Source organism: Labrus mixtus, chromosome 8 (genome assembly GCF_963584025.1).
Source record: "Labrus mixtus chromosome 8, fLabMix1.1, whole genome shotgun sequence".
NCBI classification, from domain to species: domain Eukaryota; kingdom Metazoa; phylum Chordata; class Actinopteri; order Labriformes; family Labridae; genus Labrus; species Labrus mixtus.
Genome location: NC_083619.1, coordinates 12,727,369 through 12,742,929, shown reverse-complemented (window position 1 = coordinate 12,742,929; position 15,561 = coordinate 12,727,369). Strand labels below are relative to the sequence as shown.

At 39.1% G+C, this 15,561-nt stretch overlaps 1 protein-coding gene across 1 annotated transcript in view; it reads left to right on the top strand.

Annotated features, from left to right (window-relative positions):
• The first annotated feature begins 2,339 nt into the window (after positions 1-2,339).
• Positions 2,340-15,561, top strand: part of clstn2a (calsyntenin 2a) — a 146,406-nt gene continuing 133,184 nt past the window's right edge. The window contains exon 1 of the mRNA XM_061044412.1: positions 2,340-2,520. Coding sequence (XP_060900395.1) covers positions 2,448-2,520 — 73 coding nt within the window. The 5' untranslated portion in view covers positions 2,340-2,447. The remainder of the gene's footprint in view (positions 2,521-15,561) is intronic.

The following is a 15,561-nucleotide window of genomic DNA, read 5'->3' as shown; positions in this document are numbered from 1 at the left end:
TTTGCCAAAGAGGGACAAGAATAGCTTACTGTATGTCAAGGTTCAAGAAAGTATCTACATATCACAGATGAAATGTATGAGGGAGTATAGAGTAAACTCTGAAAAGAAGTACTGTAAGTAAATTGTTAAGTATGTAAGTGTTGGGATATTTGTACATAACAGGACTCAGTAGCAAGGCCGACAGGGTGAAGGAGAAGAGGAGATTTATTTAAAAAAATACTGATGAGTTGCACTGAAGACTTGATTATACTGTGGCCTTGGAGGGGAGTCTGAGCAGTTTGGCTTGGTGCTCAGGTGGAGAGCCAATGATGCAAGAACAGGGCTGTTGTTGTTATTTGTGTGTGTGGGTGGGTGTGGGTTATTAATTTAATATGAAATCAACTTAGATTTTGTCAGTTTAAATGGACATTTTCATGTTTACAAAAACCTACTAAGAGAATGGTTGGCATTTGTTCAGATTGTGCTTTTTAAGATGAATTCTTGTAAAAAAAGAAATGAGTTCTTATAAAAGGGATGGTTCTGTCTCTAATTAATCAGTCTGTTTATAAAAAAAGATGAATGATTCAGAATTAATATACCTTTTGAATAATGTATAATTTGTGAACTGTTTGGGCTTGCTGGAGAATACACATGCTGATAAAAGACAAAAAAGCAACCAGTTTACTACTGAGCAATAACTAACATAAAACTCTTCTGTGCTTTTGAGATTAAAATAAAAATGTAGTGTCCTCTATACTCCTGATGGTTTGTGAATTTAAGGTTAGACCATGCGTAGGGACAGTCTGCTGATTGCACCATCTTTCATGTGTCTCTGCTTTGCTGTAACTTAGCCGCCACAACAGCCAATCGGGAGTATGTGTGTGTACAAGTGACTGTAAGTGTATGTAAATGTGGTCTTGCATGTGTTTGCATGTGTGTATGCACTCTATCTTTGTTATCCTCTTAACTCACTTGAGGTCTGCCCTCACTCCCTCTCTATAATCCCCGAACACACACCCACACCCAGTAGAAGACGAAGCACGGGGGAATAATTGAAGAACATACGGGCGTTAGAGAAAACCAGTGATTGTGCCACAGGGTAAAAACTGAACAACTCAAATCTGTGAGGGGGAGGATGGCTGAGCTGTTCGGGTTCTTGTTAGGAGGATACAGTTTGAAAACAAAAAACAGCTTTCTGTGGCAGCTGTTTCGTTTGATTATGAAAGCTGTATGAAAATGAAGAAATATGCCGTTGACGTTTTTTCTAAATTAGGGATATTTCTTTAAAAATGTTCAAAGTAAGTTAGCAGGCAGTTTATGAAGGGTATCTGCAAATAAACAATTAAGAATGCACATTGCTAACTTATCTGTCTATAGCCAGCAGGTAGGCATCAACAACATGTGGCTATGGATCTAAGAGGAAATCACATCTTGTATCTTTTATTATTATGAGCAAAAGAAAATGTCAGTGTCAATGTTATTAAATACAGTTAGTTACTTATTTGTTTTAGTTATTCAAAATTCCAACTAATCTTTGTTTTTTTCCATGCAAATGACTGGGTAGCTGGATTTTACCTCTCCAGGCAATTACAATTGTACAGTTAAAGAAGAATTAAGGAATGGTTGAATGGTTGAAATAGTCCCAATTAGTAAAGAGAAACAGTTCAGCTTATTTTGAGTGTCACTAGTGGCAAAGTAAACAGGATATAAAGCCTTTTATTGTTTTAATTGATGTTCCCTGTATGCACATGTTATTTTGATGCTCTCACTTAGTCATTGCTTCAGTGTCAGCTGTTTGTGAGCTGCTGGTGTTCGAACTTGCCTTAGCGTGGGGTTTATTGAAATTATGAAACATGTACAGTTGTATTTCCTTAGGGGAATGCAGTCAGTGGTAGCTATTTCTCATTTCCTGGGGTGTCAAAATCAAATTTTCCCTACTTAGCACCCACACAACACTCATCTTAAACAGACCTCCCTCTCATACTTCCCCACTTCTCCAACACTTGCTGCTTCTCTCTCTTTAACAGCAGCTTTGTCAAGGTACCACACGAATCTAGATGTATTTGCTCAAAAAGTTGTTTTCATCTTCAGCATAAAATCATACAACCTGTCATGCTTAGGGGAAATCTGTTTGCGCACCAATTCTCAATAGAGAGATGGTCTGCGTTTTTATCAATACAAAAAAATACTGCAGTTTTCACTTTTCGTGAATTCAACCCTTTTTGTTAATCTTTTTAAACATAAATCAATTGAAACAGTCGACTTTATTTTATTTTGAAAGCCGCTGACCGGATATAAATGTTTTATAGACGCTGTTTGAACGTCAGCGTCTCTCTCTCTCTCTCTGCTTACAACACCAGCTGACAGTCTCTCTATCCACCGAGTACACGAGATCCTCGCACCGGGGAGGAGATCCAGGATTTCTGAAGAGGGGAACTGCGAGACATCAGCCACACAACTCGACCACCATGGAGACACTCGGGGTCCCTCTTTTGCTGTTTTGGCTCATGTGGGGCCACTCCTGCGCTGTCGGCGGAAAAGGTAGGAACATGATTAAGAAAGATATTTACTTGGCATCGGAATGTTTGGTCGCTTTATCGTGTCTGAGTTGTACAAGTTGGCAAGGAGAGCGCCGACGGACCGTCAGAAAACTTGGTTGCCATTTAGGTTTTTTTTTTCTGACTCCAGCTAAGTTGAAGCTACATTTTCAGTGAAAACCTGTTTATGTTCTGGAGATTTATTTACTGTTTAGTGAAAGTTCAGGTAATGGAGGACACGGCAGTTAATAGGACAGGTGTTCAGTTTGGAGGGACATTACAGCGTCTGTGTTGCAGGTTGAAATAAACTGATAAAAGGCTGAGTGACTTAAATAACGATAATGTAGACTTAAGGTCTGCAACAAGATCATTATTTTCTACTATTAGGCTGATTTATTGTATGATTGCTTGAGGCTATATGAAGACAGGACTGTAAAAAAAAAATCTTTAAGGAGTCTAGAGCTCACACTGAAACCCAAGAGATGTAATTTATGTAGCCTGTTAAACTAGGGGACGAAAATGTAGGCCTATGGCATAAAAGTGTCAAAAACACATTTTCCATAAGCTACAAAAAAACATGCTCGTTTTTTAAAAACTACTAATAGCATAATACATTGAAATTAATTAATTAATTAATAATACATTAGGCAAAAATAACCCTAACATTTTGAGAACTGAAGAAGAGTTGGTATTTAAAAAAAATACATCAATGATGATAAATCTTACAAGCTTGATGATGGACACCTAAGAAACTTAACATGACTTGTTAGCAAGTAAGAGTCAATTTCACCCTCAAAGGTGATTTGAAGACTCACCGCCCTTAAGCCTCATGTCTTAGAGGCAACCTTACATGACTTCATATGCAAATTGATTAACACCATCAAAAGGACATTTATTGAGTATGTCAAGGGTAAAGGTAATACTTATGATTAGTTGTTTGTTTGTTATGTGAGGGTGATTTCTGTCTGCGGTATAATCTTAAAGCGTTTTTTGGATATCATCCATACTCAGCGCGGTTTATTCAGCCTAATCCTCACCCTGTGATACCCTTACATCTTCCTCTCTCTGACTCTCTTTTACACTCACACATTCACACACACACACACACACACACACACACACACACACACACACACACACACACACACACACACACACTCACACAAACAGCGTGTACTGGTTTTGCCTGTAAGGGCAGCAGTGGTTTACATTGGTATTAATTGGGTCTCCAGAGTGAGAGTGCAGGGCTGACTTTCTGTCTGCAGTCAACCAAACATTATCATTTCTTTCCTGTTTAAAAGAGACCTTCATGTGGCTGTGAGCCATTAAGTCTAACTAGCATTAGACTTAATTTAGAGAAGAAGTTGTTTTTCTTTGGAGATTTCAATGAATCATCCAACGGCCAAAGGTGAATGTGATGTGTCAACTAGGCTTTGCATAATCTTGAGTATATTATGCAACCAAACATTATGAACTGGCTGGATTTGCTTTGACCCATTCAAAAAAAAAAAAACCACTGTTATTCCCTTAAATTTGATAAGACATGGTATTGTTACAGCTATTTCCTTTTTAAAAGGAACAGATCAAGGCCGCTGTGTGCTGGCTGAGTGTTTGCTCACTGCAGGAGATACAGAGAGTGAGCTTTTTTTGTGTGTAGATATTTCCAAGCTCTACAAGCTCAGCAGAATACAGTAGTACATCAGACAAAGGCTTGCTGCAGAACACCTTTACATAAGAAGTTAGGAAGACCAGAGTAGGTAAATGCCAAAGAACAACAGAATGAGAGGGTTAGAGGGGCACTGCAAGACAAATTTAGGAATAAAAAAAGGAAAACAAGATCAGATTTATGGGTGTCTTTTGAGCTGCATTTTTTCTTGCCAGAACATAAATTGTGAAAGCAATGTGGAACGAGGACGCATAACTCACGTTTTCTCCCCTGTGCAATGACTTGTGAAAACAAGCAGCTCTGCCGTTACTGTCTCTCTTTTCCTCTTTACTGTCATTCACGCCCCTTCTGTTCTCTTTCTTTCCTCTGCTTTTTCACTTGGGTTTCTCCCCGACTCGCTTTCTGTCTCTCTTCCTTTGAGTCCACATCAGTGTTAGGTTGCGCCGCTCTGTTGAGCTGATGCCATTCAGAGGGCAAATGTCAGGAAGAGACAAAGAGGGAGAGAAGAAGTGTTTCGTCATTCTCCCTCTCTGTTCTTTTTCCAAGCTTGAGCTGACCTCAATCTCTTTCTTTCTCTTTATAGCCATAGCAATTCTTAAGTTTTTTGGGCTTAAGTGAGCTGTACAAATAGTGAGGCAGTCTTCTCATCTGAGAGTGTCACATTCTCACAGTATCCAGACTACCTGTATTACCGCCCCTCTCTCCCATTTGTATTCCCTCTCTTCCCTATCCTGGTTTGATTTTCTTTTTTTTACTCCCGTTGTACCTTTACCCAAACACACTCAACCTCCCTCCTTTCCAGTTTTTGTTTTCTGATGCTTCACATAGCAGTGAGTTACACGTTTTCTATATGTCAAAGAGTGATGATGGCAGGACACTGTTCGACAAGAGTACCCTTGTGCTTTGTTCTGGTAGTGGTGTGTGGAGGACTAAGGTGTAATTGCTGCTGGAAATAAATGCAATTAAGGGTGAATATGCAAATGCTGGTCCTAATTTGGATGTTAATTACGCAGCACGGCTAATTATAATATGTCTGATGAGGCGTAAGGTGGTAGAGAGGAGTGAAATGGAATTGTTGCCACAGAATGATGTATGTGAGCGAGAGAGAAAGGTGTTTGTGTTTAGGGCTGTGTGTGTCTGCCAGTTTTGCACCAGCTGGTCCAACGGCCCCCGGTGGGGCTTTCTGGTCAGCACAGCTCAATATGTGGTGGATAAACATTGCATGCAGCGCTGACTTCTGAGAGACACCCTCACACACTCATCCTTGTTCTCTCACCAAAGCACAGACAAACATTCACGCCCTCGGACACTCCTGTAATTTCAAACTATCTCGATAAACACTTTTATTTCTTTGACACCAACATATCCTCGCCTTTGAAGCTCGTCCAGGTGGCTGGTTGTCAGCAAAAGACTGAGCTGGTACTTTCGAGGAGACAGAGTGGTACGAAGGAAACGGCAGAAAAGGGGCGAGGAAAGAGTATAGAGGCAAAAAAGGAAAAAAACACAATGTTTTATACCTTGGATCATTTTCTAATTCATAATCATAATCCATCCAAAACCTTCATATCCTTTTTTAGTTTCATTTCTTAATTTGTTCATAATTATACACTGTTAGCTCCAGGAACACAAATGTAGGAGACCTTAAAAGAAATTGGACTGAAAGAATTAAAACTGTCTTAGAAAACAAACAATATTGATCACATGGGTTTAAGAAGGGACAAAAAAAAAAGCCATAATGGAAGTAGAGAAGAGTTTAAAAAATATGCTGTTAATGTTAAAAGCACAATATGTAGAATTGTATTAGAATTTTACACTAAATTATATTCATCATATTACCACAATTATCAAAGCCAGAGAAATCTGTAATTTTTATTGTGGCAGCCCCCATGAGACTGCTACAAGTGGGAACTGCTACTTCAAGCTTCTGTTGCTGTATGTGCTGATAAAAACGTCAGAAAAAAAAGATCACAATTTATATAAGTGTAGGGGAAGTATATCTTGTGCAGTTATTGTCTTACAGTTGTGTCACGTTTTAAACTGAATGGTGGTAACACAGTACTGCGGCGGGTAAACAATGTCTTATTGGTTTGCTGAATGTGGCAGTAATAGCTCCACCAGTCTTCGGTCCTCCTTGCAGCTTCATGCCCACATTAGTAAATTTGATAATGCATTGTTCATGTCTATATACAATATTAAAACATCCGCTTATTTTCCTGAATAAAACTCCCCGTGTTGAAAGTTCAGAAAAATATGTATGTGTGTTTCTTTTTGTGTTTTAAACGGTTTTATACAGTTTTATACCACATACATAATATCTCGCGCTGTCGCGAGTGAATCTGTCAAATACCGCAGGAATTCCTTTGTCTCTGCAATCCAGCTGTCCGGCTTTGCTCTCTGTGCTGCTGAGCCCTTCAAAAGCTAAGCTAAAGCAACACCTAGGTAGGCAACCAGGTGATGAACTGTGAATGTTATTGCTACAAGTACTGTCATATACCCTGCTATAATGGCAAGACAGTATGAATACATTGATACTACTCTCCACCACTGACTAATAGAACATTTTCAACATTTCACTGCACACATCAAAAGACCTGAGCATCCTCAAGAAAAAGAGATTACATGCATATGATTGATGCATATATGTCTTGATCCGTTCACTTTATTTATGTGTCCATGCAAGCAGTCAATAGGGATACATAATCAGAATGATCTAAATCAGGTTGAAGAAATATTGTATGTTAACATAGATAGCTAATGTGAGGCGAGGCAGTGGCACTACAGTCTGTTTACTTTTCTGTTTCTCTCTGCTTCAGTGATCATTGTGAGTGGTAATGTAACATTACATCACAACCTTCTACTATCCACTTTGATTGAGTCTTCGGCTGACAAACATAGTTCCAGTGTGGCAGAGGAGATGTATACTATACTGTATATAACTCTTCATTATTTAATAAATGATCTCTATGTACCCAGGCCTTGCAATATTTGACTGAATAAGAACTGGTCTGTTGTGACTTGTGATAAAGCCTGAATGAAGACATGTGCCACTGCACACTATTTTAGTTATAAGTTCAATGCAAACTTATTAGTCTCCTGTGTATTTCTACACCTAATAATATGTGTTAACATTGTGTGTGTGTTCTCTGCCAACCAAATACACACACATGGATTGAGTCATCTCCCTTTCAAGTCTTCTGTGTGGGTCTCTTGTATAGTCAGCCAAAAGCCGGGCTATATGCTTTGAAATGGCTTTATATATGTTTTATATCTTATGATTCCCTCATGGCAATAACCATAACAGAGCCATGTCATTTCCAACATGAGATATGATTCTGATGATGTTTTACATCCCCCGGTTTTCTTGGATATTGGAGAGGTAGGCTACAAAGTGAAACTACACAGTGTGACATCACAGGTGCCACAGCAAGTCATGCCAAAGGGAATTCTTTTAAGTTTTCTAATAGTTTGCCTACAAGGAATCTCAATGTGCGACTGAAAAACAACACGTCTTTAAGGCAACAAAGACAAATCTTTCAGAGGAGACAAAACATGACTGAGACTGAGTCTTTGTGTGTGTGTTTGTGTGGGAAAAAAAGACGAGAAAAAGAGAGTGTGTGGTTTGGCTCATACCTCAGTCTCGGCAGCATGCATAGACAGACTTGTGCACCTGGCGTACCTGAAGCGAGAGTTACTGCTGAGGAAGAAAGGACTCACAGCAGGGAGGGAAAATGAAAGCATGTCCTCCAGAAGAAAGGTATTAATTTTCGTGAGTCATCAGTCAGGACCAGTTATCTCTGTTTCTTTCTGACAATCTTTCTGTTTATTTGACTCTCTCCATCAACCCGCCTTCTCTTTTTGTGTCTGTGCATTTCTTCTTCTCCCGGCAGAGAACGAAAGAGATATCAGGTATTTGGATTCTTGTGTGTGTCAGAGCAAATATCCCAGTTTCTCCTCTCAGATCTCTTTCATATTTCTCCTTCCTTTGTAACACTGCCAGTCTGGAGTCACCTCACTACAGAGAGTATGTCCTCACCTCAGCCACTACCCTTCATGTCTCCTCTTTTGTTCCCTTCATCACCCCTCGCCATTCGCACTTGGTCTCTTTTAGTTCTACATTCATAAATCATTTAAATTACATAGTTAAGAAGTGTGACCGGCTTTGAGGTGACATTGCAGCGTCCAAATCTGTGTTTTTGTGCATGGCAACATTTGTAGCTAGTTTCTGGCCTGGTAGTTGGTGTTGCCCCATGTGCTGCAGTCCTCTGGGTGGGTAGCCTGGGTTCGAGTCCGACCTGTGTCTCCTTTGCTGCATGTGATTCCCCACTCTCTCTCTCTGTCTCCCAGATTTCTGACTATGTCCACTGTCCTACAGCTCTAATGAAGGCTTAAAAAAGACCAAAAATATATCTTAAATTTGTCTGTAGCTGCTGTCTCTTTGTGTGTTTAATAAATTGTTTGTGCAAAATCCATCTTGGCGACTAATCCTGTTTCATTATGAATACCTGAGACACTCGCTAATTACCTTCTTCATGCCTCTCTGGCTTTCGTTAACAATGCGATGATGTATTGCTTTAAAGTAATTGAAAACCTATTTTAAAGGTCAAATTAAATGTAGATTTGTTGTCTCTTCTGAGAGCAGAACTAATACTTTTTTTTTATTACTGTATAATTATAAGTTATAAAATAAGCAATCTATAGTTGTATTAAAAATGAGCAGTACATTTTTTAAAATGTTCTTATATGGAAATGTTTTTTTCTCATGCCAGTTGTAATAAAATAAACTGGTTATGTTCATTCTTAAATTAGAGGTCCTTCAAAAGGTGTTTTTCAGGATAAAAACATTATTTTCTTCTTCCATTTTCTTTTGGCTTTGTGCCCTCTTTCTTTTGCTGAGCTTGTCAATGCTCTTCAAATGTCAATGTGTAAAGCACAGGTGGTTATGTTATGACTTTTCTTTAGGCTGGAAATGATTGTTTTTTATAACGAGGCATAGAAAGGCACATGGATTTCTCCCTTGTTGCTGTTGAATAAGTGAGTAATAGTCTGAACACAGTAACGGTCATGGCCTTACAGAAACAGGCAGCTATAACAATGATTATATACATATTAGAACCTTCTATGATTTAACACCTGCTCAAATATGAACCTTCCTGAATCATTAGTTTCTGTAACACCAAGCACTATCTAGGTAGTTAATGGTCTTTTTGGGGTGTTTTTACCATTTGCTTTCAAAGTGTTCAAATGATAAAAAATGGGCATTGGGCTTAGGAGACCATTTACACTATATCTCCTTGAAACACGTAATGTGATTGTGAGTCACCCTCTGCATGTTTCCCTTATCCATAAATTCCTATATGTCACAACAGAGCCTCAATTTCCGATTTGTAATTTACTCCCCAGCTTTTCCTTTTCTTTTTGTTTTTTCATTGCAGTGTTTTGATATATGGTTTGTTGTTGCCCTCAGAGTCATTTACTCCTCCTCCTCTGTGTACACTTCTATACGCTGACCTGACCTTTCATCCAAAACCTGACAGCTGACTTCATCCTGCTGCTGGTCCTCTACCAAGCTGTTAAGTTCATATAATCACCTCTATTTCACTCCCTCTCTACCCTTATTTCACTGCTGTAAGCACTATTTTACCACCCACTATTCTGGTGTCAACACAGCAACATTTCTCATCAAGTCCACGTCACAACAGATGAGTTTTAATTTTTACTCACTCTGGTGTAATGGCATTTTCTGTTTATTTTATTCACGGTCCAAAGCTTTTGCTATTACAACTCTGTTCCTTGTCAGCAAAAAATCCTATTAATCTTTCTGCACTTTCAGCATTGCTTTTTCCCAGCCTTATAATGGTGCTTACCGCTGTTTTTTGTGCTCATTATTGTTGATCGATTATTGTGGTCACAGACACAAAATGAAACATCCCTTTTATCCTCCTGTGCATTTTGATGTGCAGAATCGCAAACCAGCGTATGCTCACATACGGAGCTCAGACATCTTTGTCAGAGATGACATTTCTGTCTTCAATGTGCAAAGGAGAGATTGAAAAGAAGTTTGTATTTGTAGTGGATAACACAGTGCTTAATGTGTGCATGTGTGTGTTTGTTTCTGTGCATGTGTGTGTGGAGGAGGGGGGGGGGGGTTGTTTGCAATGTTTGCTTTAATTGAAACTTGGTTCATACTGTACTTTCTCTGACAGTAATGTTGGTTTAGATCACTACCCTGAGTTGTGTATGTGAAGATACCAGATGCATTTTAGGCAGTGTCAGAGGACAATATGGAAACTGGTATTGGAACATCTCAATTTTCTTTTGGTAGATTGATAACACTCTATTTTGGGATCTGTTGAGAGTGGCTCTTGTTAAGCTAGATGTCCAGCTTGATTTATTTTAACCAGGCTGATTTATTGGTAAGGGCCTATCTTAGATGTTTGTACTATATTTGCTGATATGTAGATTGTGAAATGACTTGATACATAAGTATGAATTGATTTTCAGAGGCAAATTGATCCAATCAAATAAATGACTTGTCCTCTGAACAAAAAGCCTTGCAATGAGAAGTAAGAATGTCCCTGACAATTAACCCTCAGCTGAACTATAAAGTTTCTTTTAAAATGCCAAGGCTTTTGTTTGTGGATTGATCACTTGCGTGTCTATTTGGCACTTTCCCTTTTATTATTACTGTCAGTTTTCCTCACAAGCAAACGCTAAAAGTATTATTGAGTTGAATAGACAGCGTCAACATACTGAAACATCAGATTGAAGGACAAGGTTTACTTTTGATAGTTGAAAACAAGGAAATACTTCAAACGTCAGCCTCCTTTGGAAACATAATCTTAATATCCCCCAAAGACCAAATATTTGAGTTTCTCTTCTGAACTTTATCGCCATGAATGTGCTTTCTCTTCTCAGTTATTGGATGAGTAAATTCAACTCTACAGGCAATAAAAACTTTAAAGCTTTCATTTTACCATTTATGCGTTCAGCTGGAAACTGTTATTGTACATTTACAGAGCAATGGATCGAAGTGGAACCCATTTAGATGATAAAAGAATCATATATAGAAGCCTGTTTCATATTGTTGAATACCAGTTATCTTTCACCTTGAAAACTTGTTTGGGTGGTGTTTTCAACTCATAATTACATGAAATCTTTTTTCACAGGAGATAGATATTTGATGAGAGAAACTGTTTTTGTAAAATATACAAGTCCCTGAGGCAGTTTTGTTCAGACGAGGGTGGAGGAGAGGGTCACAGGTGAAGTAACCAGAATGAGGGTGTGTGGAAGTGAAAAAGAGAGCACTGATCAGGCTGTTGATGTATTGGTTTGGGATGTATTACCGTAGCTCTTAAACACATCATCAGTCTTCTCCCTCCTCCTCTGCTGTCCCCTTTCCCCTTTTGACTACTCACCCATTATACTTTATTTAAAGTAATTGGTCAGGAAATGGTTCTGAGTTGTCATCAGAAAGGAAAGTGCCCTTTTCAGAGATATTATAGCGCCAGGCTCGTAGCTTAGGGATGTAATGGCTGTTAGCTTTATTGGGCACGAGTGTTGTTTCTCTACACATCTCCTTCACATTCTTTCATCCACAGCTGCCCTTTTCCCCCATGGCCCCTTCACTCCCTCCTTCTCCACTCATGCACAATTAAACACACACTCACACACTCACACACACACACACACACACACACACACACACATGCTGTTCACTTAGCAGCTCCTCAGCCTCTGTAATATGTGGAGTTGTCCAAGACGGAACGGCAAAGGATCAGACTGATGTTTGTGAATGAGACAAATCAGGGAGAAGATGGCCAGTGTCCTCGTCTTGTTAACCCCCTGACTTCTCTCTCCACTTTTTTCTCCCACTTGAACGATTGACACTGTAGGATTGTTCACATTGGCAGCAATGAGGCAGGGACAGCATACAATATTAAATTGCTACACTGTTTACCTCTCATGGTGCTGTTTGCCTCTTGAGCATCATTTCTTTATTTAGACAGCAGCCCAGAGGAGCAAAGTGAAAGGGAAATACTGGTAAGTGCTTTGGATGTCATGACAGAAATAAACCATCTTGGATTTTAGCGGCTCTAAAGGGCATTCTGTTGAGTAGTACCATTATATTCAGACTCTTCTTTGAGTGCTGCAGTGCTCAGACACCGTCGAAGAAATTAGGCCGATTTTGTAGTCATGGTGTGTTTTGAAAAAATACAAGGCGGTGATACGACCCTCTTTGTTATAGCAGAATATTTAATTCATTCCTGTTCTCATATATTGATTTTAGGAGAAAGAGATGATAAACTATGTTTTTATTTCTCTCCCTGATCCCTGTGGTAGATTAAAACAAACTGCCGAGAGTAATGTGTAGTGGGTAATTGTTAAACTCTGAAGATGCTTTCCACTGTCTCAACTTGTAACACAGGGAGATAAATACCCAAAATATATCATACACACCCCTGTAGCGACCATATCCAACCTTCGTACACTAGGAGAATACAAGGGAATTAAATGCCATGAAGGCAGTATTGGCAACACAATGACATTTTACATAAATGTCTTTCCTGCCTCAGAGTGTATCTGGAAAACCACCGAATTATGAAGCAATAAGTGGTATATTTTTACGAAATGCCCACAGCAGAATGGTCAGTCTTTCATATTGCAGCAGGCTAAAACAATGTACGTGCTTTCTAACAATCCATATATGCATTGGGCTTGCTGGTGAGCAGCTATTGAACTGCCTGTTGTTTTCATTTACAAGTCACCCCCTGTGGCCTTCCACATACTTAACGTCCTGCTGTCTCTCTCCTTGGTGTCAGCTACCCTTGAAGTTGAAAGATGAGATGGAGGACAACATTGCACCAGAAAAGAGAGAAAAGAATCAGAGAAGAAGAGCAGAGAGATGATGTGGAGAGGGGACACAAGTCAAGGACACAGGAGCAATGTTGGAAAGACAGAGAGGGGTAGAGATAAGGAGAGAAGATAAAGGGAGCGAGGCTGTGTAATGTTATGATGTTTGCTATTGCCACTCATTGTTTGGCGGTGTGAGCGGTCGACGACTGGCCCCGCAGCGATTCATCATGATTATGTGGTTGTGGGCAGGTAATGTCACAGCAGGCAGAGCTAGGCAAACTAGAGGCAGGGGCGGCTTTTTCCTGGCATCTGTTTTTGCCAGCCAGGAGCTAGCTGTTCACATCAGCCTGCCTTGTGTCTCTGATGTGCCCTCTGGATATCACTCCGTACTTTTTCCTCTTTCTTTTCCACTTTCTGTTCTTCATAGTGCTAATTGTGCCACACCAACGACAGGTGCTTATGTTTTCAAGCAAGGGTATCGAAACTACTAATTCTGTAGCCTAAGTATATTTTTGTTGGCCAAACTTTCTGAACTACGAACACTTTATGCAAAGACATTTACAGAATGAAAATATATTTTTGTAATTATTTATTCAAATTCAAAACTATAATTCTTTAGAAAATGATAGTTGGGCTTATATCTGTCTTTTAGTTTGCAGTCAATCAATCAATGCCCCACTACCTATGCCTTTGCATTGAGTATGCTCTGCCTGTTGCTTCCTCCCCCTTCCACAGTGTGTAATTAATTAGATATTTTAGCATAACCAATGTGCCATCTCTGGAAGTTGAACTGTGAACAGCATATGATAAGGTGCCTATCACAATATATAAGGTAAAATATGTTTTAAAATAAGTGTTAAATTAATTCCTCTTATCAGATGTGACAGGCATCTGTAAGTTCAAAGTGTTATGATGTATGTTAGCTTAACTGGTGAGATTCAGAATTTAAACGTGCATGGTTATGTTCATAACTTAAAGGGATTCAGGGCTCTTATTGCTAAATGATTAAAAAAAAACAAAAAAACACCCTGCTCCCTTCTAAATGTGCCACACTATGCTTAAGCTACTCATTAAAGATGTTGTAAATGTCAGTTTCTGTTCTCGTCTGCGTTGCTCTCACCTCCTCTGCCACTCTCTCTCCCCCTCTCCCCATGTTTCTGTGATTCTCTATATTTACCCTTCTCGTGTCTCTGACTTCTTTGTGGCATTTGCTGTCAGTTCTAACCTTGACCATGTACATCTCTTTAATTATAGTACATGTATTGACGGATAGCCCCTTGAGATTAATCATCTTATTTTCGAGGGGTTCAACAGTAATTTATTTAGCTCTTTACTGGTTCTAGTCGGGATCTTCCACAAACAGCCCACACGGTGCAGTGATGAACTCTTATTCCTGCAAATGTCAGCAGTTTTATATATAAAGTTGATGCTGTTGTTTATTCTGTATGCATGTGAATGTGTCTGTTTAAAGGCTTAATATGCGATTTTTCACACTTAAATGTAATAGAAATCAAGTATATCCTCTGAAAATAACTCTGAGTCATGACTGTCTACAATGGGTGTAACACCCGAGTCCCACTGTCTGTGATGCTTTCCGAGTTTTCCGAGTCCTATCTTCACTTTGTTTACATTGTTGGGACAGCCGGTTCGGCTTATCCCCTCGCGTATAAAAGTTGTTTAGTTGAGGGACTAGAGAAAAAGAAGACTAACATACTGTACTCACTGCTTCATTGAATGTCACGTAAGCGTTTCTAGATCACGCTCATTTCGTGTAAATTTACATGCAGTGTGAAGATACGAGTAATAAAGATCACTAGCATTAGCATGCTAACACAAAAATGCAGTGCAAGTTGTTTTGGTTTCATGGTGCTCAAGGGCGACATCTGCTGGATCAAAAATAATTGCATATAAAGCCTTTAAACTTGTGAAACACATGCTGATGCTTGTAACTTAGCTTGCAGCTTTTCCTGTTCATCACATAGTTGTGGGTGTGTGTGGTGGTAGGGAAGTAAATGATTAATGAACGTCTCTGTGGTGTGTCTGCCAAGGCTGCAGCTAAAACCAGTTCCATTCTCTCTTCCTGCTGTCACTCATGAATATTGTAAATATTACGGACTTACTAGTTTCACAAGAAAAGTTTGGCTCTGTGTATTTACTGCAAACAAATCATGTTGTAATATATATTGTTTTCTAGTCAATTATTTACTTACTGTATCTGATTTCCAGGTAATAAACCTACATACTCAGGTGGCTCCAAGGTTGTCAAAATTACATTTTCACACATTAACTAAAAGAATGATAACACAATTACTGAATAGTTTATTCAAAGGTCTGTAGATAAAACTAGGGATAGGAATTTACAGTAATCCCTGTACTCGATTACTCGAATTACCTAATGAACGAGTACCTGCAGATTATTATTATTATTTTTTAACTGTAAACAAAAAAAGGGTCCGTCGGACACGGACCTCCCGGACCGGAATTGTAGACTTTATGCCTGTAAAATGACATTTCATCCAATATTTA